The sequence below is a fragment of the Drosophila busckii genome, chromosome 3R, assembly GCF_011750605.1.
Source record: "Drosophila busckii strain San Diego stock center, stock number 13000-0081.31 chromosome 3R, ASM1175060v1, whole genome shotgun sequence".
In the NCBI taxonomy this organism is placed as follows: domain Eukaryota; kingdom Metazoa; phylum Arthropoda; class Insecta; order Diptera; family Drosophilidae; genus Drosophila; species Drosophila busckii.
In genome coordinates, this window is record NC_046607.1 from 3,522,184 (window position 1) to 3,545,393 (window position 23,210).

Consider the following 23,210-nt stretch of genomic DNA (forward strand, 5'->3'; position numbering starts at 1 on the left):
CCGCCTTGTTATTTAATGACATGTCATTTTGGTTTTTTTTTTTTGTGTTTTTTTTTTCTACGTTGTAGGCAATAAAAAATAAATACATACACACTTGTATAAACATAAAGCGCCCATTAATTGTCGCTGATAAATGAGTTGTGATAAGTTTTTTTCTGTTATTTTTTTTGGTATAGTAACTACGCATACCCTTGCCTGGCTTGGGGTCTGCGTCAGTGCCCTGTGTGCATTAAATTAAATTGTTTGTTTAGAAACCAAATAACAAACCAGGCAACAACAACAACAATAACAACAACAACAACAATGAGAGCAGCAATCGCTGTGACGTCCACTTTGACAATGACATGGGACCACATTGGTTTGCTCTTTGCCTCTTTTATCATATCATATTAAAACTTACTAATTAACAGCGGGCGCTGGCCTCAGTCGCCGTCGCCGTCGCCGTCGCAGTCGTAGTCGCAGCAGCGGTATCTACGTTTATTAGAGAGTAGAGTATGCCGTCCATGTTCGTGGCATGGCGTGGCGTGGCGTGTTTTATGGCAAATCTGCATGGGTCTGCTACGTTGCATGCAGCTAGAGCTTCGGTATTAATGAAGTTGCCAAGCCAGCAGCGCGTCACGTATGTAGGAGTTGGCTCCTAAGCACTTAAATCTATTAAATTCTAGCTGTACTCATGGGTGTAGACAGGATGTAAGTTACGTAGCTTCAGTTGATGAATACCTTGTGTCCAAACGAATACGCCAGATAGCTGAGATCATAGTTCAAGTGCAGTTCAAGCTTAAACATAAGCTTACAAAATTTATGAACTAAGCATAAAAACTGCGTCAAAGAAAAATATTTTAAAAGCAAGTAGTTTTCATTGAAATTTGTTTATTGTTCATTGCATTTATTGAATGTGCAACGTCCTTGGCTTTTACTAATTTCTAAATTTAATTATGAAAATGTAAATGTGAAATGCTTTAGTAACTGCTGCTGCATTTTGAAATCAATGCCAGCAATCGAAATGCAAATAGCTGAAGATAAAATTCTGTGAAGCAATCAAAACTAAATCCATAACACAATCTGTTGCGTATTGTTTTTGGATAAGTGTTGGATGCAATGTTGTTACCTTGTGTGTAAATAAAAGTGCGACATTAATTTCGAGCATGTTTGGCCGTAATGCTTTTAGTTTATGCACACATGTGCTTATATCAAAATTAATATGCATTCACCCATACAAGCGCAGCGGGGCTGTATTACAACTGTTATGTAGATATTTAAATGTGGTTGCTGCTATTGTTGTTGTTGTATTGGGCGCATTAAAATGCGAACGCAAACCAAAAACCAAATTGAAAGTATCTGAGCGTGGGGATTTGAGTGCTCGACATGCGGCGTCTGCGTGCTGAATGCGAGTTGAATGCATAAATAATGTCGATTTAGATTATTCTGAAACATCAACGTACGTACGTTTGGCTGCAATTTGGTAAGGAAACAGCAACAGCAGCAACTATAAAATGCTACAAAACCGCAATGCGAACGACAAACTCAAACGATGATGACGACGACGACGCTGACGACGCCGATAATCAGCCAAAGGCAGCATGAATTAATATGGAAATTTATGCAGGCACCACTGTATAGTTGTGCGGTGGGTTGGTGGGGCGTTAGACAGGAAAAACGTAACCACAAATTCGAACAACACACACACACACACACACACAGACTGGCAAGAGGAAGAAGCGCGTGAATTGTGTGTGCTGGACTCTGTTATCGCAATGAAAAAAACCTGGCGCACTTCCTGATATCTCTCACTCTCTCAGTTCGTTCGACTCACTTGCTCTTGCTCTTGCTGTTCACTGCTCTGCGTCGTCAGGCTGTGAAAAACAATTGAAACAAAAGTTTCATTAAATTTTCTCACAGCCCTCGCAGCGACAGCGCCTGCCAAGGCAATTTCCTATCCACAGAGCGCCCATTTCTCAGTGTCGTTTCAGCCGGTTCAGTCGTTTCAGCTGTTTTTATAGCGCATTAATTTCGAAAGTAGCGCTACGTGTGCCAAAAATCATTAGCAACGGAATTACGCTCAATGAAATGCAGTCGGCGTCAAAAACAACAACAACAACAACAGCAGCAGCAGCAGCAGCAACAAAAAACAAACTAAAGGGGGCAGATAATAAAGCGTGGCCAGGCCGTGGCTATAGATTGAACGGGGTGGCGGGTAAGCCGAGGCGGGGACAATTGCTTGACGCGCAGCCGTTGCCATAGCTGCTTATAAATTCACCCTAACGACAAGTTAAATGCCCAAACCGAGGGTTCCAGCACTGACTTCTGCTTCTGCCTCGCCGAGAAGCCAAATGACAAAGAAATAATCAAAACTTAACTATGGACGCCCAAATGCGCTAACGGAATAAATATTTTTGGGTGCAGTCAAGCAAATCGCTCATAAAAAACTAAAAATATAAAGCAAATAATTGCATAAAGTTGTTTCAGCATTTGATTATTTTATTAAGTGCAAGCTAAACAACTATTGGAGCAATAATTAAAGAATAAAATATCAAACTAAATAATGGTTTTAATTAAAAATATTTACAAAAACTTGCTAATTAAATAAGCTTAAAATTTGCAAGTACTTTAGCAATTATATGCGAGTTGTAAACATAAGTATATTAATATTAACTTTAAAATTGAGCGATTTTGTATAAAATAATCTCAACATCATACTCTGTGAGTATAGCATTAAAATAGGCTTAGTGTTTAATATAATATTATATTAAAATAATAAATAAATCGCATTTCTAGATTTAAAATATCATCACAGAATAAATTGTAAATAAAGCTCAAGCAGCATTAGCAAATAATTACAGCTATATACAAATTTTCATATTAAACTGAAGCATAGTTGTTAATTGTCCAAGTAATTGACTTAGTCAAGCGACTCTTCATACACTAACAAGTGAGCGTTGTAATCAGCATAATCAGTAAAATTTTCAATTTCCCTTGCACACGCATTGGGAATTCTCCACGCATAAGGCGCAGGGCTCTGATTCTTTTGTGAACGCTTTATCAGGTATTTGGCGCTGGCTCTGCAGTTGCTTGAATGCCAACAATGCCTGCTGATAGTCCCAGTTGGTATCCTCGAGCAACTTGCAGGCCCATCGCTTGTTCATGCGCGTATTGGCCGCCAGTTTGGCCCTCGCTGCGCGCTGTGAGCGGCTGAGCAGCTCTGGCCTGCCCAGATACATGAGCTCGTTGGCAATGCGAAAAGCCGATTGCTCATCATCTCTGGTAAGCCAAAGATTGCGCACAAAGTAGCGCCGCAGCTTAAGCTTGCCCAGCGTCTCATTGTAGCAACCTGTGAGCACGAGCTGGAGCATTAGAGGACGAAACAGCATCACGTCTAGGGTCAGCGTTGGCAGCAAATGTTTAGTTTGTGGCCAGCGCTCAAACATGCAGAGCAGCTCATAGCGACTTACCAGCTGCTTCTTAGCCCAAGCAGCATACGGCAAGATGCTGTAATTAAAGTAAAAGTGTAATTAGTACGACAAGCTATGCAATTGCAGTTACCTGGCGAGCTGTTTGCTAAAGCTCAAAGAGAACAACGCCGGCTTCTGATAGAAACGCTTGAGTGTCAAGTGACGCTTGCAGCAATCGGATCTATCAAAGGCTCGCAGATAGAGCAACACCAAGCCACGTATTTTCGCTATCAATCCACGCGCCCTTTTTGTCACATACGCAGCTTTAAACTCCGGCAACAACAACTCCGGCTTGACATTGGGCAGCAACTTCAGTTCGCTGCTCACTCTGATGCGGATGCGATGACCGTTGAGCTTGCGCAGCTGCGGCAGCATTTGCAGCAACTGCTGCTTGTAGTTGCGTGGCAAAGGATTACGGCGTACATTTAGCTCAGTAATGTGCAGCGGCTGCAACATGCTGAGCAAACGCACATCGTTTAGCTCATTGCGACGTAGCGAGATGCTCTTCAGCTGTGGCAGCAGCTGCTCCACGCCACTAAAAGCGCCCAAGTGCACTAAATAGTTGTGATCCAGCCGCAAATGACGCAGCTGCGGCAGCTCCTGCGCCATTATCTCAAAGCAAGCTTCCAGCAGCTCAAACTGCTGCAGCGCACAGAACTCGCGACGCCAGTGCTTGTCCGCATAGAAGCGTCGCAGATTGAGGCTACGCCGCTTTTCGTCATAGCGCAAGAGCAGCAGCTTGCGCAGCTTCCAGCGGTAAGCAGCATCCACTTGCAGCTGCGGCGGCTTGTCGCTGACGCGCAGGATGGCAAGCGCCAGATGCTGGCCACGCTGCAGCAGCGCATTGGCCAACTTGTAGGACTTCACATAGAAAGTGAAGCTGGCGTGCTCATCCTCAGCCACATCCTCCTCGCCGCCTTCATGGAAATAGTAATAGCGCAGCTTGCGTATCATTAAATGCCATTGCAACTGCCTCAGCACTTCCGGCGGAGTAAGCATGGTAAACACCACCACGCGATACCAGCCATGATGGCTAATGGGCAGCGGCCTATGCAGGCGTGGCAAGCTTTCCGGGCACGCTTCCCTCACGCTCCACTCAATAGCAGGCAGGCATTGAGTCGACTTGGCGTCGTTTTCATCCAGTTCCATTTTAAATTGGCAAATTATCTGCGTTTATTTTATTAAAAACTTGAATGAATTGAAAAATTAATATAATTTGTATTTTTGCTATCCAAATATAGCATAGGTAATAGCTTTAATATTTTCATTAAGCATACAAATTATTACATTTAGAATATTGAGATTTAAGATTTTACGCTCCGAATATTTATTTTGCCTGCAGCACTGCAATGCATGAGTTTTTATTAAGAAAATTATCAATTTTTAAATATTTTATAACATATTCTTTGCAATTTACTTGTGTCCACTATGCATAAGTAAAATAAATAATAATAAGTCCCATGCAGATGTTAGCTTATATCGGGCAGTTCTAAACCAGAGATGCATGACATTTTCTTCTACTATTGCAATGTGTTTTTATTTCAAATAAATAAAGCAATATAATCTGTAAGTCTAGCTAGTAAACTTGCATTCAATCTACTGACTTTAGTTACAATTAAATTACAACTAAATATATTAAAATTTTCGTGTGAATAATATGTCTATAATGCCTCGAATTTGTGCATTTGATCCACAGTGCATTGCTCGAATATCATCAGCAAACATTCAAGGCTGCTCTACTTTTCATCTTATACACTTTATTTTGTGTGTGTTCTAGTCATTTGCTGGCACTGCATTGTCATTGTTTGCACATCATCATATTTGGAATTCAAGTCTAAGCTACGATTAGTGCGCATGTGGCAAGCTGCTGCTGCTGCACAGTTTGTTGACTTGCCACATGCACAATAAAACATATACATATATATTTCCTTTTTTTCGTATGTTTTGTCTGTAAGCTCTTTTTATGGCTGACATTTTTATATTTATTTTTGAACAGTTTGCCAATTTCGCTGCTCCCCAACTTTGTCATGAGCTGCCGCTGTCGTTGTCACACTCATTTCCCATCCCGCATAGCTAAATGGCCAAGGGAACTGGCGTCAGCAACGTCAGCGTTCAGTTGAGTTCAGTTCCAGGCAAACTCTTGGCCATATGTTACACACATTATGCTTACTTAACAATTAGAGACGCTCTTGTAATTCCAGTTAACTGCTTTTTGTTTGCCCACATGCTGCTCGGCTTTGACTATGGGCAACATGGTCAGTGTATTGTGCTGGATTTAGCTCTTTGTGTCCACTTTGAGCCACTGAGCAGTGCAAGCTTTAGGGCTAGAGCTAAGCCGAATGAATGACATTTTGGTTAGCTGAACAGGTTCTCTATATATCTAACGACGACTGTAAGCTGATGCGCTCGCACCTGGAGCATTCAATTTGAATTCAATACAACTTGACTCCTCGTAGAAATTTAGCTAAATTCAATACCCAAGCAGCCAGCCAGCCATTCAACTCGCATAACAATTGATCGATCGATGGTTGTCTGTCTGTCTGGCGGCATTCACGACTCAGTTGCCACATCGAGATATTAATGATTAGAGCCAATGCCATTAAATTATGTTTTTATCTCCCCCCGCCGCACTCTCTCGCCCCTAGAGAGCTCTATTTCCTTTTAGTCTCAAATCAAATTTCTTTATGCATGATAACTCAGCGTGAACTCAAATGTCTCGCCTCACCAATGCTCTGATTACATAGCGAAGGCGTTGCTTACCTACCCCTCACCATGGATATGCCAGACCAGGCCAGGCAACCCTGCGGCTAAAACCCCGACTGTGATCAAAGACCCTTTTGCCCATTTACTGATAACGGACCGAAACCGAACACAACAACAACAGCACACAAAACAGAGCCGAGCTGAGCACTCGCACTCGCAGTCGCTCCATAACGTGGCATTTGTTTAATGGATTAAAAATAATACTCGTTAGGAGAGTTGTGGAGAAATGCTGATAAAAATCATAGCACGTTTTGTGTGGCAAATGGAAAATGTTCAGCGTGTCATAAATTAATTTTTGTAAATTCGAAAAGCAGCTACGTACGCTCGTCTACTAGCTGCAGATATATAGATTTTTATTAATTATTATGCTTGCCATGTCGCCGCAGCAATGGACAGGCAACGGCAACGGCAGACAGCAAACAAAAGGATTTTCTCCCAGAGGGTGCGGGGTGGGGTGGTACTATCAAAGTTGAAAGCCGTTTCGAGGGTTGCACAAAGGCTTTTCATTGTGGTTGCCATCAACGTAGTGCAGGAAGTGGCATGAAGCAAGCTTTTAAAAATTATGCAAAAATCATGATTAGGCACTTCTCTTCATCCCAGCGACTAATTAGGCATTCATGAAAGGTACATAGTCTGGGAAATTCACCCAAGCACTTACATATGTATAGCACAGAACTAAGTATATACATAAGTATATAAAGTGAGAGAGAGAGAGAGAGAGAGTGAACATGCGTGTGCATTCGAGAGCTCTTAAAATGCAGCAAATTTAAATTAATTATACGCACACATTTATTCGACTTGAGTGACGCTTAAAATTAAAAGCGCGCAAGTAAATTTGCAGTTCAGTATCATCTCAACATGTGGATAGACAGCAGCAATAACGCGGCTTGCTATATATTCCTAAACAAAATAGTGTACAATATTTATAATGAAAAAAAGAGTGCGAAATAAATAATCTTATGTTTTAATCTAAACAAATATCAAACTAGTTCTCAATACCAACCAAACTGTTGACTAAGGCTTCTAATCAAACATTTTACTAGAAAACTCCAACAAAGGATACACTTATGCATTTTGTTATGTATATAAAATAGTTCTGTTTTAGCTTTAGTTGCAGTCAATGCTTTGGTTCCACGCAAAGTTTTTTTAAAGTGGCTCATGGCCAAATTAGAGCCCTTTCCATTGCCAACTGCACTTAAGATCTATAATCTAATCTATAAGAGTAAGCTAATAGTATTTGTAACTGCTTAAGGTTGTTCTCACTTGACTCAGGCTGCACATTCTTTAATAATCCTTAGTACTTCAAGTTCAAACTGAACACCCGCTTAAGTGTTTAGATTTGCTACAATGCTCATAGCTTAGTCGTTGGTCTATCTTTGCGTATATACTTAGTTAAACTACAAATGCTAAAAATGCAGCAGTACGTCATCATATTTGCATCGGCGTCAAAGCTCCTACGTCACACACACAAATCTATTTACATGCATTTCCATACTTAAGCAACTTGAATTAGATCAGAGTTCAAGTTTTAGTAAAAGCATGAATTTTATGCCAATGTTAAAATGTTGCAATGTACTCAAACATATATTTGCATATTTTAATCAAAAGCTAAACATATTTTAATGACGCACTGTAGAGCTGCATTACTGACCCCATAGGCAATTAAGTTGTTTACATTCTTAGGCATATATAAAACCAATCGATCAGATATTCGTTTAGTCGGCAAAATACTTTTGCATTGCGTAGCTCGGTGAAAAGCAATCAAAATGATTGACTCCTTATTTCCACCATGTGTCGATCCCACACCGCTGCCGATGTCTCAAAGTCTTTGGCCTATTACCATTATAGTTGCGCTCTATTTGCTATTCGTGCTGTGGCTGGGACGACAGTTTATGGCCAATCGAGAGCCATTCCAGCTGCGTGGAGTAATCAAGATCTACAATATAGTGCAGATCATCTTCAATGTAGCGCTTTTCATTGGAGTGAGTTTCGAATTGTATACAAGTTAAAGAAATTGATTAAATGTTGCAAATTGCAGGGTGTGAGAATAGTGAATGTCAACAGCTTTTACAGACTGAATTGCATGCTGGTAGTGCCCATGGATCATCCGTATAAAAGCGCCGATCGCTTGTTGGCCTATGCGTATATGGTGAACAAAGTGTTGGATCTAATGGATACTGTCTTTATGGTGTTGCGCAAGAGCTACAAGCAGATTTCATTATTGCATTTGATACATCATGTGTACATGGCGGCGGCAGCGTTTCTGATACCCAGAATATATGGCTATGGCGGTCATATAATGGTCACGGGCTTTCTGAATGTCTTCATACATGCAATCATGTACTCCTACTATTATTTGTCTGCCGTCAATCCGCAGATTAAGCAGAGCAGCTGGTGGAAGAAATACATAACCATAATGCAAATGATGCAGTTTGTGATTATCCTAGCCCACAATGCTTGGACCTATATGCAGCCAGATTGTGCAGTGCCCAGGAGTCAGATTTGGATGGTCTTCTTCATGGCATCGCTGATGGTGGTGATGTTTACCAATTTTTATATACATACCTATATACTGCCAAAGCGACAAGTTAAGAACAAAAGCAAGCAGAACTAAAATAAATGCAGCCCAAGAGTTTTATATACAATGTATAATAAATAAAACTAAAAGACATATAAGCTTGTTTCAATTTTGTAATTTAATACTAAACTAAGCATTACTCTCTTTAAAAAGAGCGCACGCTTTGTTTATTGCACTTATTTATTCATATATATATATTGCTAGTGTGTTAAATATGCAAATGCTACACCAAGGTCATTAACCTTCAACTTATAAATATGCAACGTATATTGGCATCGAAGCAGGCTTTGAACTGCATTAGTATTTTGTCCAGAGCTATTCGCAAATGTTGCGCAAGTGCCAACAGTCGCAATGTTTGGAATATTCAACAAACCACATGCCGATCCCACTGCGCTGCCCATGGCAGTGAGTCCTTGGCCAATTACAATTATAGTCACTGCCTATTTGCTGTTTGTGCTAAAGCTGGGCCGTCAATATATGTCCAAGCGTGCAGCATTTCAGCTGCGTGGAATACTTCAAGTCTACAATGTCGTACAGATAATCTTCAATGCGCTGCTGTTCATAGCGGTAAGTACTTACAATTAGTACAGCGCTTAGAAGAGTGCAAGTTAATTGAATTTGTTCAAACGCAGGTTGCCTATGAGGTGTTTGTCTTAAGGCCTTACAAGCTCAGCTGCATGACAGTGCTGCCCATGGATCATGCGCTCAAGCATTTTGATCGACTCATCGCCTATGCGTATTACATCAACAAGGTGCTGGATCTGCTGGACACCATTTTCATTGTGCTGCGCAAGAGCTACAAGCAAATCTCAGTGCTGCATTTGGTGCATCACGTCTACATGGCTTCCTTTAGCTACATCTGCATACGCCTGCATGGCTATGGCGGTCATCTCATCATTACAACGCTCTTCAATGTCATGGTGCATGTTCTAATGTACTCCTACTATTATCTCTGCGCCCAGAATCCGCAGTTCAAGCAGAGCATTGGCTGGAAGAAATATATAACGCTGGTGCAGATGGCACAGCTGTTGACCATTTTTGGGCACAGCGCCTGGACGGCCATGCAGCCAGATTGTGAGGTATCTCGTTATGTCATCTGGCTGGTGCTCGTCATGTCCATGGCCATATTTCTCATGTTCACCAACTTTTATATGCACGCCTACATACTGCCCAAGCGGAAACCCCTAGAGCGGCGCATGTAATGTCAAGTGTATGCTGCAGTTGGCATTATCATCATAACTACTTGTTCTATGTTTAGTTTAATGCATGTGCAGCCATATTTGAACTTTGTTTAAGCACAAAATGAAGCAATTAACTTAAATGCACACACAAATGACAATAGGCCCAGGCACATACTACTACTAAGTACTAAGTCAAAGGGGGAGGCTGCTGCTGCTGCTGCTTAAAGCAAATAACAAACGATGCGCACTCAAAAGATGAAACATAAAATGAAAACCCCCAGAAGACCATAAAAAACACATTGTGCCAAGGCGCACTTAAACCGAAACGAACGAAAAAAATAATAATAAAAATGGAACGCAGCACCACCTAACCCCCATACCATATGGAGTTTGTATGGAGCTAGTGGGGATGGGGGGTCTGGCAACGCCATAAAAATTGCAACATAAAAATTAAACCACTAAACGTTGACTTTGAGGCGCTGATAATGTGCACAGTTTGCTTAAGTTTCAACAGACAAATTTACATACTACAGTGTACACTCAGTAAAGCAAATTCAAATTAATTAAGAGCTGAAACAATAACTAACCAAGTATGCCATGGTTTTTGTTTTATCAGCTATAGAATGTCGTAAGCAGCTGCTAAATAATTTGAATTAATTGTATTAAAATTAAGAGCGAGCGATGAGGTTTGGGATATGGCAGCAGAGGCCTTCAGCTCAGGATTTACAATATATTTAGTATTTTCTTATTTCTGTCTAGGTAAGGTAATCTACTTAAGGATAAATTATATAAGCTGGTATACATAAGTTATTTTAAGAAATTTTAGAATAATGTTTGATGGTGTGGGAATTTTAGAGTTAAATGTTTTTCGTTTGTTCTATCTCGCTTTAATCACGTGGAGTGCTTTGCATGTTTACTTATCGAGCGTACACTGTATTAGCTTTATTTGACTTTGACTTAGCAGTGCGTGCAGCAGTGTTGTCTTTCAACACTGCAGCAGCAGCAGCTGCTGCTGAAATGGAGTACGGCAAGTTGAGAGTTCATGGGTGCCCCTCATGCGCTTTAATGATATTCAATAATAATGCGAGTTACATGCGCGCATTTCAAAGCGTATACGATATGCATATAAAAAGCACTTGCGACGAAGCACTTCTCAAACATTTCAGACTGTGCCTTTAGAATATAATGTGCTTATAATGCCGCCTGCTGGCTCTTCAGCCCACAGCCCACAGAGTGAACCCAATAAAGTAAATCCCATGCCCAATTTTCAATGCGCTGCGAATTCGCATTCGACTCGTCGCACACACAAAGTAAAGTATACATCCCCCAGCAGCAGCAGCAGTAATTGTAAGCCACCCCTCCATTCAATAAATTCACTCATTTTTCTTATTTCTCTTCTTTTTTTTTGTTATGTGCCAAATGATGTCAATTTGAGTCCCCCCAAGGATGCGGCAGCTCTAAAAAATGCTTAACGCGCTGTTGTTATTCTATCGAAAATTGAACTTAATTGGTGCGTGAAGTGTGTGTGAGCTCATTGAGCTCATTTCAAAGCTGCCAAGGCAACTATATATATATATATATATATGAGACTCTTGCTTGGGCAATACTTTGCATAAGGATGACTGCCAAGTCTGTTGTCTGTTGTCAGTAGCCTGGGCAAACGCCCACCCAAAAAAAAATATGTTGAACTCATTATAATTTGCCAGCCAGCGCGCAGGCAACATCAACAATCAAATTGGACAACAGCTCACATACGAGGGTGGCTTGAAATGTTTAAAATAGTTTTAATTGAAATCAAAATTAAACAGCACGTGGGGATATCAGGGGATAAAAGCAAGTCTCTAGCTAACTTATTAATTATATTAAAATCTTGACGAACTTAAAGCAGCTTGTGTTAGTTTTTGCTTGATTTGAATTCATATTTATCAAACTTAAATATTGAGCTAAAGTTTGTTATACAATTATTCCAAAATCTGCTCGTAATCAACATCTAATTGACACACCTGTCATAAAATTTACGTGCCCCCCTCGCGAGTCGCATAATGCCCTGGACAGGCATCCAAACTGATTAGCATAAATTCGTCTATGTCGTTGCGAGCAACATTGTCGACAAAGTCGACGTCGTCTTTTGTCAACGTGTCTTGCATGGCAAAAGCCAAAACTTTTGCAGCCAAATGCAGACAGGCACGACCTAAGTCCTCCAGCTGGTTACGGAGTCCGGGAAGCTGAAGCTGCGGTTCGGGCCAAGGGCTTCATCTTCTTCATCTTCTGCTGCTGCTGCCGCTGCTGCTTCTTCTTCAGTTGGCTGGCACTAGGGAAACATGTGTCACTGAGGGCTGTCTGCTTATTGCACGACTAATGTCAGTTGCCAGTTGCCAAGTCTGGCAGCCAGGCAGCCAATAAAAGGTAGCAAAACTTCCTGCCACAAAAAGCTTTCGCAAATGCAAGTGCTGCAAGTTGGTCGTAAGGCGCAGGCAAAGGCAAAATACGAAACCGCCTGTGGTTTGTTATTCAAGCGCAAATTATTTTCAAGTCGCATGAAGGACACGGCTGCAGGGGCCTTTTGCCCAAAAGTAGTTGCTCAACTTGTCCTTGCAGCACCAGCAGCAGCAGCAGCCGCCGCGCTCTCAATGAATTCCATTTGGCAGCTTTCTCGACTTGTCCCGTTCCCGACCACGCCTTCTAAAATGCAGAGCAGAGCAAGGACCTAATACCTGCAACATAGTTTCAATTTATTTAAGCCCATAGAACTGAGTCAGGCATTCTAAATGGGCTCCATCTAATCATATTTTAGTGCTGACCGACTAATGGCTTTGAAAAATGCATAACAATTTACACCTCGCTGTAGAATTCACAAGCCAATGCAAGAACTGAGAGCCATATATGGCTTTAGCATACTCTGGCGTAAAATTTCTTGGTTAAAAGTGAATGAGCCAGACCCCAGCACCGGCACTAAAGACGTGTTAATGAAGCAGACATGCGCACCAACCAAGCAACAGCAACAAGAACCTGGCTCAAGACTGCGTCATGTTTGTGGTCTTGCTTTTGGTCTGGCTAGCTGGATAACTGCGAAACGGGGGGAGGGGTCGTATGCGTAACTTGCAAATCATGTTGACTGACAAGAGCCCAGTGCGTTGGCCATAATAATATTAACGCTGTCTGAGTCTGGGGGTTGGGACTGAAAGATCATAGAGCAGTCAGTTGAAAACTTTTAAGCAAACATTGTGGTGCCATATTTATTATGAAAGCGAGCGAGAGAGCAAGAGAGAGCGAGCGAGCGAGACAGCGTAAGGTGTTTGGCAGTATGTTCTACTAAATCAACATCATTAGGTTTTCTGTTTATAAAGAAAACACTTGAACGAACGCTCCGCCAAGTCCCCAGTCTTTGCTTCTTCACTTTTCTTAACTATTTATTGTTGTGCTTGATTTTTTTGCTCATTTCGTGTTCACTTGTTCGTCGTAGTTTGCCTTATTTACAGTAACAGATGATGCGTATTGTGTTCAATGGCAGACACAAGGAAGTTTCAAGCGAATTAGTAGGCGCAAATATAGCGTCAAGAGCGAAAGAAATAAATTGACTGCGATGCGCTGCGCTGTGCTGAGCTGTGCTGTGCTGAACTGAACTGAAGCCTCATGCATATTTGCTTAGCCATTTTAAACAAAAACTCGTAAACTGCATTCACAAGTTAGCTTTGCTTTGCTGTTGCTGTTGCTGTTGATTTGCTTTTGGCCAGAGAGTGCTGCTTGTCGGGGCATTATCATCCATAATGTATGTCGAACGGCGAACGCCAAACAAAATGTGAAAGAAAATAAACAACAAAGTCACGAAAATTGTTTATACAATAAATAAAGAGCGTCTGCGCTCCGAACAGCAAAAGTAACTTAAAGATACAAACAAGATTTCAGCATGGCACACACGCATGCCACACACACACACACTAGGACTGTGAATCTGCAACACAAATCTCTTCACAGGATGTCTACTCGCTTGTTTCTAAGCACACACACACACAGATGCAGATGCAGTTGCAGTTCGAGTTGAGTTGAGGCATGCAGCTCAAATTACAACGCGAGCAAATGTTTAAATACTTGAGCATGCTTTGTATACTTATTAACTTTTACTTTGCTTTGCTTTTACATTACATTACTTTAATTTAGTTTCGCCCGTCGCGCTGCAATTGTCAACACGACAAATCACTTAGACGCACTTGACAACAGTTGCCGACAGTTGCAGTCAGTTGCAACTACAGACACATGTAGTTACATCCTCCACAAATGGCGCCAGGGAATTCAAGGATTTTCAATATTCCAATGCCGAACGGGTAGCTAACAAATAATTAAATAGCAGGCCATCAACTAGACAGCAATTCATATGCCATAAATTATGAACAAACATTGATAACATTGAGAGTTTTACTTTTTTTGCTTTTGTCATTCACTTGATTCGCAAACTTAAGCACAGAGAAGGATAATCTAGCGGCAGAGCTTTGTTTTCACTATTACTATTCTTTGTATTATATTTGCGCCCAAGTGCGCTGTCCTGGTACATGGATGTTGCCTGGCCATTTATGAACTGCCAGCTGCAATTACTTACAACTAATAGAGCTCTACTAGTTGAGCGATTTTAAAATCATACATTGTCAACGAACATAGAGACGTCTAACAACTAATGCGTTGCTGATAAAAGCATTTAATATTCTAAATTTAAATACGTTTATTTAATTTAGCAAAATCTATTCAATAAGCTATACGTTTTTTTCAAAGCCATCTATCTGTCGTGCGACTCACTAGCAACGGTTTCTGTTACGACTAATAAGCAGATACATGCTCCAGCTTAGCAAGTTCAACAATCTGTATGTAGTACTGCATGTCAAACTGTGATACAATAGGGTAAATTATTATTAAAGCAATATGTGCAAAACAATTGTAGATTTGTAGAAATAAAATGTAAATTGTTAGTAAAATAACAATGCGTTAAATAAAAAGCCATAAAGCCTTTTTAGAATTGTTAAAAATAATATGAGGTATACAAATTAAAGCATGCGACTTAACTACTGCGACTAAATAGCGTAAAATGAATTTCGAGCTCTTAACAATTTACATTAAGATTGCGCACTTCATAACGCTGACGAGTACTCAAGAAGATGGTAAGACCCAATTCAAAAATATAACATTGCACGATTTTTAATAGAGATTTTTCTTATAAGTGTACGGTAAAATATTTATTTCTGGGATGGCTGTTACTTCAGATGCTACTTAACGTGCATGTAGCTAGCAAATCTAATGATAATACAGGTGACACCACTGTTCAGGACAATACAAATGCCACTAAAAGTCAGACCAATACAGCTAACGACACTAATCAGGACAATGCATGGAAAGGCATCAGAGAAAAAAATAAGGAAGAATCAATAGACCACGACGACGATACTGAAGATAGTTCAACCACTAGATCTACTGGGGAGGAGCCTGTATTTTACAAGTACTGCGATGATATATTTAACGATAGCAATATGCCAATTTTGATTATCAAAGAGATATGGAAGCACTTGAACAAATATCTAAAAAATCTGTGTGGCACCGCTGGTTTAAATCCACAAGCGAAGATTACTGTAATCGGAGAATTATATTGTCGTGGTTCAGTGCAAGGGACAATGAATTCTTTGATGGACCTATTTAACAAAAAGCTGGAAAAGCAATGTCAAGAAATCCATCACTTCCATGGTGTATATTTTGTTTTCTGAAGAATATCAAATTGTAAGAATTTAAACTGCTCTCATAATAAAATGTAAAGAGTCAATACGCAGTTAATGCAGCTAATAGGCATAAAATCTGATTTGATAAGCTAAATATTAAAAGACAGCACAACTTTTTAGTAGTCATAACACATATAAGGCAAACATGAAGCTGGTAAGACTCAAACTCTAGTTAGTTTCAACTTATAAATGACTTTTATTTTGCAGCTTTGTACAAGAGTTTTGGCTTTGCTGCTACTAATGCCATTAGATATACACAGCCAGACGCAGTTGCCGAAAAGGCGACCCAAAAAAGATTTGTTTTGGGATCGCTGTGAGGAAATGTTCTTCGATACGAATATTCAGGCAAATGTCGTTAAGGAAATGGTTAAGTCATTAAAATCTTATTTGAAAGCAAACTGTGTGAATGGGCAAAAACTGCAGTTCTACTCAACATTCTTAATTGGTAGTTTATATTGCGATGGCAATGTGCCAGATACTATCGAACAATTATTAAACTTGATACAGCAACCTGATGATCGTCCGTGCAAGGAAATTGATGGCTTCCATGAAGTTTATTTGAAGTCCTATTTATATTAACAAACTAAATAAAAACTAAAGCCAATTGGAATTAAGTGCATTTGGTGTGTGTCAAACGTTAGCGTTCAGCATTAACTTCCATACTGCGTTTGATATTTTTAAGAAATTCCAGATCCCTGGAGAACCGATTGCCAGTTGCATCTCCTGTCGGCAGCACAGCATCCAACAGTATGGGTATAATCTGCTCGCCTACGGTTTGAAAAAGCTCAGCAATTTTAATTATAGTGGCTGGATCCGGCAGACCGGGTATACCAGCACGCCCCGCACCTGTTAAGGGATTGGTAGCATCACGACGCCGTCGACGCGTCTCATCAGAGTCCTCAACGGTTTCTTCCGAAGAGGAGTCCTCTTCATCGCCATCGCCCTTTGCCTTCACTTCTTCGCCTGATTCAGTTTCCCTCGGCCTGGCGTCACAATCGTTGCACAAGTGCAGCAACAACAACACCCAGAGACTGACCAAAATCAACTTACGAGCCATTGCAAGCTTCACCTGAGTTTGTTCTGGCTGTGACACTGATCTTTATAGGGCTTAGATGCCTAGGCATTGTTTTAATGAGTGTTGCATGTCGTCGCATAAACGCTCATTGCTCTAATAACATTAAATTGATCAATTTGCTTTGGCTAATTTGAAACATGCTGACACGTTAACCCTTGACAACGACTAGAGGTCAACGCGAGAGCTTGAACTTGCGACTTTTGGTCATGGAATGTGCCGACGAGTGCAGTTTTTTGCCAAGCCCAAAAAATCAAGTCAAAATAAGCTGCAAAAACTTTGGCAAGTTGAAGTCTCAGACTCTCAGATAAGCCGCCTGCTCTGCTCCGCTTGGAGAGCCCAGGTAGTCTCAGACGCGCCCGCAGCAGCAGGTAGCCATTAATTGTAATTTAAGATTGCTTACTGTGTATAGTGAATGTGTTGTATATTATTAAATCAACTGCCAACTTTGGCAACAAACAGCAAAAGCCAAGAAGAGCTGCGTTGACTGATTGAGTTTGAGGCTACACAAACACGTATTGCAAGTTGCAGTTTCAGTTTCGTACGAGCTACACATGCGCGCAGTCAACGCGCTGGAATTTTAAATAAAAACTTTCTTCTTAACCAAACAATGAAGTTAATGTCGCGTATTAAGCGCTTTGGTGCGGCTAACAAGGTGAGCTGTTTAAATTATTAAACTTTATAAACAAATATTAACAACATTCAACATTTAATTGCAGAGCTCAGTAACACTGCCAGTTACAATTGCACGTAAGTAAGCTACGAACGAGCGTTTAAAAATACCGCGTACTTTTAATTTCCCTACAAATTTCCTTATCGAATGTATTTGAGCAACAAAGTCCTGAAACAAGTTGCAAAAGCGCTCACTTGTCTCTGAAACAGCTCAATCTATACAGATATGTTGCAGAAAGAGCTCAAGTTGCTGCAACATGTTGCACAAGTGCTCACTTCTTATACGTTTACGTATAATCGAGTACATATTATAAGTAAAAACTTATACAGCACAAAATATCGATAATATGCTATAAGTAAAGACTTATACAAGAAATAAACAAAAAAAATCACTGAACGCATCGGACGTATGGTATAATTCGAGTTGGAAGTAAATTTAAATAAAGCAATTAAATTGACTTTTAAATTCTTTGCAGCTGTTGCCGAGCCAGCGTCGCTTAAATCACAAGAAATATACAAAGTAATTTCTGAGGAAATAAAGAAAAATAATCAAGAAGGTATGTATGGAATTTAGTTGCGTCGTGTGTACGTGAAGAACAATAAAACTGGAATTGCGCTAGTTTTGCTGACGTAACAAACATAATAAACGCGATAATACTTATTATATGAAACGCGTGGGAATGTGGGTGGGGCGCGTGCCTTATCAAAAGTGACGGATACAGACTATGCAAATTTTATTGATTTTCTTTTAAATAAGTTGAGTAATAGCTAAGAGCAAACGTGGCTATTGCTGAGGTATTGCATTCATTTATTTCTAGTGCACATTTTGATTAACAATAATTGTCAATTTATTTGCATAGCTATTTATAGAAATACTATGCAAGGCGCTTGTAAAATATTTCATTAACAAGTGGCTGCTTCGTTTATAACCTCAACAATTTCACTTGCCAGCGAGAAAAACAGAGATAGAAATCAATTGTAGCCTCATGGGATTTCGCACACACACACGCACATTAATTGAGCTTTCATTTAAGCTAAATTGATGCTGATTAACTTTGCTGTTGTCATTCGTTTGATTCGCAGATTTAAGCGCAGACATGGTCAAAGAGGATAATCTAGCGGCAGATGGCGCCGATGAGGAGATGTTGGGCACCAATGGTGTGGAAGACAAGCTGACCGAGCGTCGGGACGAAGTCAAGTTCATCAAGGGCGATCAAAAGAATGGCGATGCCAAGATTGACATTGGCAACCTCAATGGAGGCAAGCAGGTATTTGCCGCTCTATCAATTGTCATTTGAACTTTGGTCTCACTATTACTATTCCTTGTATTGCAGGCCTTCACCGGCATGAGCAAGGAGGAGCTTATGAAGTACGCCAACGATCCGTTTTGGGTGCGTTTGCGCTGGATCTTCTTTGTGGCCTTCTGGGCTATTTGGGTCGGCATGCTGGTGGGCGCCGTGCTTATTATTATTGGCGCACCCAAGTGCGCTGCACCGCAGCCGCTGCCCTGGTACAAGCGTGGACTGCACGCCAAATATGGAAACATGGATGCTGCCAAGCCTGAAGATGTATTGGCTGCCAAAAAGCTGTCCGCCGCTGGCGCCATTTATGAGCTGCCAGCTGCACTTACTTACGACATCAAGAAGCCGGAAGTTGAGGCACAGATCAAGCGACTGATTGAGCTCTACAAGCTGAGCGATGTTAAGATCATACTCGATGTGACACCCAACTTTGTGAGCAACAACTCTGAGCTGTGGAAGGAGGCTCTGGCTCAGAAGGAGAAGCGTGATGCCTTTGTGTGGGTGAGCGGCGGTGGCAGCGAGCCACCCAATAATTGGAAAAAGGTGGGCGGCGACACCAGTGCTTGGGAAAAGGTGGACGGCAGTTATGTCTTGTCACAGTTCCAACCTGGCAATTATGATCTGAAGATGAACTCGACGCTGGTGCGACGTGAATTTGGTGGCGTGCTAAAGCATTTGGTGGGCCTGGGCGTAGAAGGATTCCGTTTAAAGAATACCAAATTCTTCTTAATTTCGAACAATCTGGCAGATGAGGAGATCTCGCAAACACCAAAGGACATGAACTTGGTTGCCAAAGACTATGGCTTCTATCTACATACGAGGACCACCTTCCAGAGCGGACTGGGCGATGTGCTCTACGACTATTTGGGCATAGTAAAGAACGCGTCAGCTGATACATTCCTTTCGGTTGCCGAAGACTTAATACGCCCCGAGAGCTACATACTGAGCAAGTCCGGCGGTGCACTTGGCATTGATTTGCCCATGTATGGAGAGTTCGTCAAGACGCTCAGCTCATCGAACACGCAAGGCAAACTGCAGCAGCAACTGCAGCAAACTTACATGGACACGTTCAACAACAGCTGGTTGCAGTGGAACTTTGACAATGTCTACGTGGACACTCGCTCGCATGCATCATCGCTGGCGCTCTTCATGTCGCTGCTGTCGGGTGTGCCCGTGGTGAGCGTTGACTCCATTGAGTACAGAAACGTGAGCGAGGCAACTTATAAGCAAATCGAGCAGTTGCGTCTATCGCCCTCATTCATGCACGGCGAAATAAACGTCTACGAGGGTAACCAGCTCATCGCTTATACCAGGTATGATTCGCTTAATACCACATTAATAAAATCTAATAACATTTAATTCACTTTACTTTTAATGCTGCTTTTAATCAAAGGCAAAGGTAGGCCGTCTTACTAAACCTAGCATTAATAATAGTTTCTAAAATATTGAAACGTTGCTAATTACTCATTCTAATGTATTACAGAATCAAGTCGGGCAGCCCCGGTTATTTTGTCATCTTTAATCCTACGGATGTGCCGCGTTTGGGCAACTTTACTGCGGATCACATGCTGCCTGACAAGATGACTGTCTCGTACTTTAGTGAGAACTACAACTCCCATGAGAACGTGCCGAAGGTGTCGCAGTCAAACAAGGTTAATCTAAAAGAGCTACAGATGGCACCCCACTCCACGCTCATATTGACCTATGTGCCTGTGAAGACCGAGTAAAAGGCCACTCAGGATGAAACGATAACAGCACAATAAATTCAAATAATCAAATAAAAGTTATTATTCAATCGCTTACTATGCGCTGAGATTAAAGCCGCTTAACAAAACACAATCAGTAGTATTGTTATAGCTAACAAAAATATTGTTATGTTAGCTAAATTGCTTTCAAAATATACTATAATCATTGCTTGCATTTCAAAATTTCTGCGTTTGTCTATCAACTAATTTGTCCTTGCAATAATTACGACGAATTTGCAAACATACCCCCCCTTAAATATTGATTAATTAATGGACTGTCAAAAATTGTAAGTTCGACAAAACTTACCTGTATTAGTTATAAACTGTAGGTTAGCGCTAGACGCTATGGGCTTGCAATATTTTAGTCAATTAGTATATAAGATAAGAGCTTTGAAACTGATTAATTCAAGTGATTTAAAATTTAATGCAGATACTTGTTGAGATAACAAGTGAACTACTGCAAACTGTTGATTAACAGTGAGGGGGAATCTGAGCACTGTAATTAACAGCAATGCAACGCAACGCAGTCAGCTTCTGTCAGAGAGCAAGCTGTAACGTATGCTGCAATTCAAAAAAACGTATAAAAAAGAAATAGGGAAATGTTGTGCAAATGTTCTAATGGTCGAACGTTGTGTGGTTTTTGTTTTAGGCACTTGTTGCATCTATTCATAACATCTCGAGCCAGCCTTTCACTGTCTTTGGCTTGTTGCCAAACTTTTTGTTTTTTGTTTAGCCATTTAGCTGTCGCTTTGCATGCCAAGCCGCCATGCCAAGTGCTCCATTTATTATGCACAGCTATGGCCATAGATTTCGCGTAGATGCCGTTGGCTGGCAGGTTCTTCCTACCCATATGAGCCAGGCCAGGCGGCGGAGCTACTGGTCATGCAGCTTCTCTACCTTATGCCTAGGTATGTAATCTGTATTGCAAATTTTGTCAATAAATTTTGGGCTGTAGAATGCCAAAACAAGCAAGCAAGGAGCTCCACGCTGAACATCGACATATCATAACTGTTAAGATAAGATTGCCGAAGATAGCGTTTGAGGCCAAGATGAATTCAATTAGTTCTGATTTAAGACTAATTGAAAATGCGTCAAGACTGCCAGACCCAGACCCAGACCGGTAGTAGTAAAGAGTAATGCTCGCAGGCTTTAAGCCTGGCCTGTCAATAGGTGTGCAAGTTATTTGTCTTAAGTGCCGGGAGGCGTGCCGCCAAGCTGCATGCTCAAGCACTAGAATTTCTGCCTTACATGACTCTGCGGATGATGATTATGGCCAAATATCGAGCACTGCTGCTCAGATGAAATGATGCCCGTTGGACTGTTGGCTAATGAAGTGCTCACTGCTCACTGTACATCGTGATCATAGATATATTTGTGGGGCAGCAATTTTAATGTCTACTTAACTGCACAATTGTGACAAGTATAATGTGCTGCAAAGGAATTTCAAGGGTCGCCGCTGGCTCTTTATAGACATCGAGTATTTCAGAGAGGCAGACAATACTAGGCACGCTGCCTTTTGTATTACTAATTGTAATACGAAATCATAACACGCCATAAAAACGACACAAAAGCAAAGAGATATGGGACCGGTTCAAAGATGTCTTGGCAGCAGCAGCAGCTGGTCAATGAAAACAATGCGCTAAGCAAGTCTAACCTGGAATAGGGAGGCAGCAACAGCTCAGCCATAAATCATGTTTGGAAACACGTTCCTCCAACAACAAGAAGAAACATCTGTTGTTATTGCCAGTTGCCAGCTTGTTGCTTGTTGCCACAGTGGCAGCTTTCTTAAAGGACCCGCAGTAAGCACACAAAGGACAAGAAACTGGCTGCAAGCTTAGGGCGCAAAACTGGTTGCCAGGCAGGCAACACATTCACAGATAAAAGTGTCGTGATCCTGCTCGTGATCGTGGAGCAGCTGCCTGTCAATCGCTATACAAAATGGCTGCCAGGATAATAGCTTTGCTGCTTTGACTCAGAGGCTTTGGCACGTGGTGTGTGTGCTTCTTGACTGCCGATCGCAGCTGCCACAATGTGGAACATCAAGAAGTCTAGAAGGGCAGCTGTGCGATCCATCCCTAAACAGGATAAGTGAAGCAACACGTGTGCATATGGCATATTGCTAGTCCAGTTTAATTATTATTTACCTTTGCCTCAAGGTTATGCCTTAATGATTGTTATTACAGCAGGGCATGATTATTATTTCATCATTTTCCACAGCTCAGCAGATTCGCCTTTGTTTATGTTCTACAGCGATATGCTGTCCTTGCTGCTGCTGCTGTTTTCAACTTCTTAGCTCTTGCCTGGTTGTCCTTGAGTTTTTTGTTATTTTGGGTCCAACCCTCAACCCTCTAACCATAGCGTTGCTTTAAACCGCGCAACCCAATTGAAAAATAATAATTACGCACTCACACACACACACATGCACATGAGTTTCCTTTTTGATTGTCATCTTTTCGGTAAGCGAGTCCTTTTGTGCCTGCTACGCATAATCTTTGATATTGAAAGGACCTCAAAATTTCAAAACTGCGCATTCTTTTCAAACGCCAAAGTCGATTTTTGGTACAATTATAGTTCCGCGTTCCGCAAATGCGCATTGTGCGTAAATTCGGCTCATCTTATAAAAAAAAAAGGATACTGGGGTTCCTTTTAAGTATTTTTTTGTGGGGTTGGTTTATGGCTAAACAATCAACTGT

General features: G+C 41.1%; 7 protein-coding genes across 10 annotated transcripts; 5 read left to right on the forward strand and 2 right to left on the reverse strand.

Moving 5' to 3' along the window:
• Positions 1 to 2,879: 2,879 nt before the first annotated feature.
• On the reverse strand, positions 2,880 to 20,868 carry LOC108602699 (nuclear RNA export factor 1). Of its 2 annotated transcripts, none has more exons than XM_017990849.2 (3): positions 20,825 to 20,868; positions 3,541 to 4,616; positions 2,880 to 3,486 (listed from the first exon to the last, which is right to left on the reverse strand). In XM_017990849.2, the coding sequence occupies exons 2-3, from the start codon at positions 4,596 to 4,598 to the stop codon at positions 2,964 to 2,966; spliced, it is 1,581 nt and encodes a 526-aa protein (XP_017846338.1). In that variant the 5' UTR covers positions 4,599 to 4,616; positions 20,825 to 20,868; the 3' UTR covers positions 2,880 to 2,963. The 2 variants fall into 2 exon arrangements, with proteins under 2 accessions (XP_017846338.1, XP_017846339.1); XM_017990850.2 differs by having other exon boundaries at positions 3,541 to 4,637; positions 20,825 to 20,853.
• On the forward strand, positions 7,918 to 8,867 carry LOC108602704 (elongation of very long chain fatty acids protein F). The gene is made up of 2 exons (XM_017990858.2): positions 7,918 to 8,194; positions 8,251 to 8,867. Exons 1-2 carry the CDS (start codon positions 7,979 to 7,981, stop codon positions 8,824 to 8,826), a joined length of 792 nt encoding a protein of 263 aa, XP_017846347.1. The 5' UTR covers positions 7,918 to 7,978; the 3' UTR covers positions 8,827 to 8,867.
• On the forward strand, positions 9,113 to 10,778 carry LOC108602705 (elongation of very long chain fatty acids protein F). Its single transcript, XM_017990859.2, has 2 exons — positions 9,113 to 9,357; positions 9,423 to 10,778. Exons 1-2 carry the CDS (start codon positions 9,142 to 9,144, stop codon positions 9,990 to 9,992), a joined length of 786 nt encoding a protein of 261 aa, XP_017846348.1. The 5' UTR covers positions 9,113 to 9,141; the 3' UTR covers positions 9,993 to 10,778.
• On the forward strand, positions 15,046 to 15,796 carry LOC108602707. Its single transcript, XM_017990861.1, has 2 exons — positions 15,046 to 15,118; positions 15,179 to 15,796. Exons 1-2 carry the CDS (start codon positions 15,116 to 15,118, stop codon positions 15,713 to 15,715), a joined length of 540 nt encoding a protein of 179 aa, XP_017846350.1. The 5' UTR covers positions 15,046 to 15,115; the 3' UTR covers positions 15,716 to 15,796.
• On the forward strand, positions 15,806 to 16,316 carry LOC108602708. The gene is made up of 2 exons (XM_017990862.2): positions 15,806 to 15,881; positions 15,935 to 16,316. Exons 1-2 carry the CDS (start codon positions 15,873 to 15,875, stop codon positions 16,304 to 16,306), a joined length of 381 nt encoding a protein of 126 aa, XP_017846351.1. The 5' UTR covers positions 15,806 to 15,872; the 3' UTR covers positions 16,307 to 16,316.
• Positions 15,960 to 16,786, reverse strand: LOC108602709 (antennal-specific protein OS-C). Its single transcript, XM_017990863.2, has 2 exons — positions 16,574 to 16,786; positions 15,960 to 16,495 (listed from the first exon to the last, which is right to left on the reverse strand). The coding sequence occupies exons 1-2, from the start codon at positions 16,782 to 16,784 to the stop codon at positions 16,365 to 16,367; spliced, it is 342 nt and encodes a 113-aa protein (XP_017846352.1). The 5' UTR covers positions 16,785 to 16,786; the 3' UTR covers positions 15,960 to 16,364.
• LOC108602698 lies at positions 17,535 to 20,687 on the forward strand. Of its 3 annotated transcripts, none has more exons than XM_017990845.1 (6): positions 17,535 to 17,549; positions 17,948 to 18,028; positions 18,555 to 18,739; positions 18,806 to 20,085; positions 20,166 to 20,171; positions 20,256 to 20,687. In XM_017990845.1, the coding sequence occupies exons 3-6, from the start codon at positions 18,569 to 18,571 to the stop codon at positions 20,497 to 20,499; spliced, it is 1,701 nt and encodes a 566-aa protein (XP_017846334.1). In that variant the 5' UTR covers positions 17,535 to 17,549; positions 17,948 to 18,028; positions 18,555 to 18,568; the 3' UTR covers positions 20,500 to 20,687. The 3 variants fall into 3 exon arrangements, with proteins under 3 accessions (XP_017846334.1, XP_017846336.1, XP_017846335.1); XM_017990847.1 differs by lacking the exon at positions 17,535 to 17,549 and adding an exon at positions 17,795 to 17,883; XM_017990846.1 differs by lacking the exons at positions 17,535 to 17,549; positions 20,166 to 20,171.
• Positions 20,869 to 23,210: the final 2,342 nt, after the last annotated feature.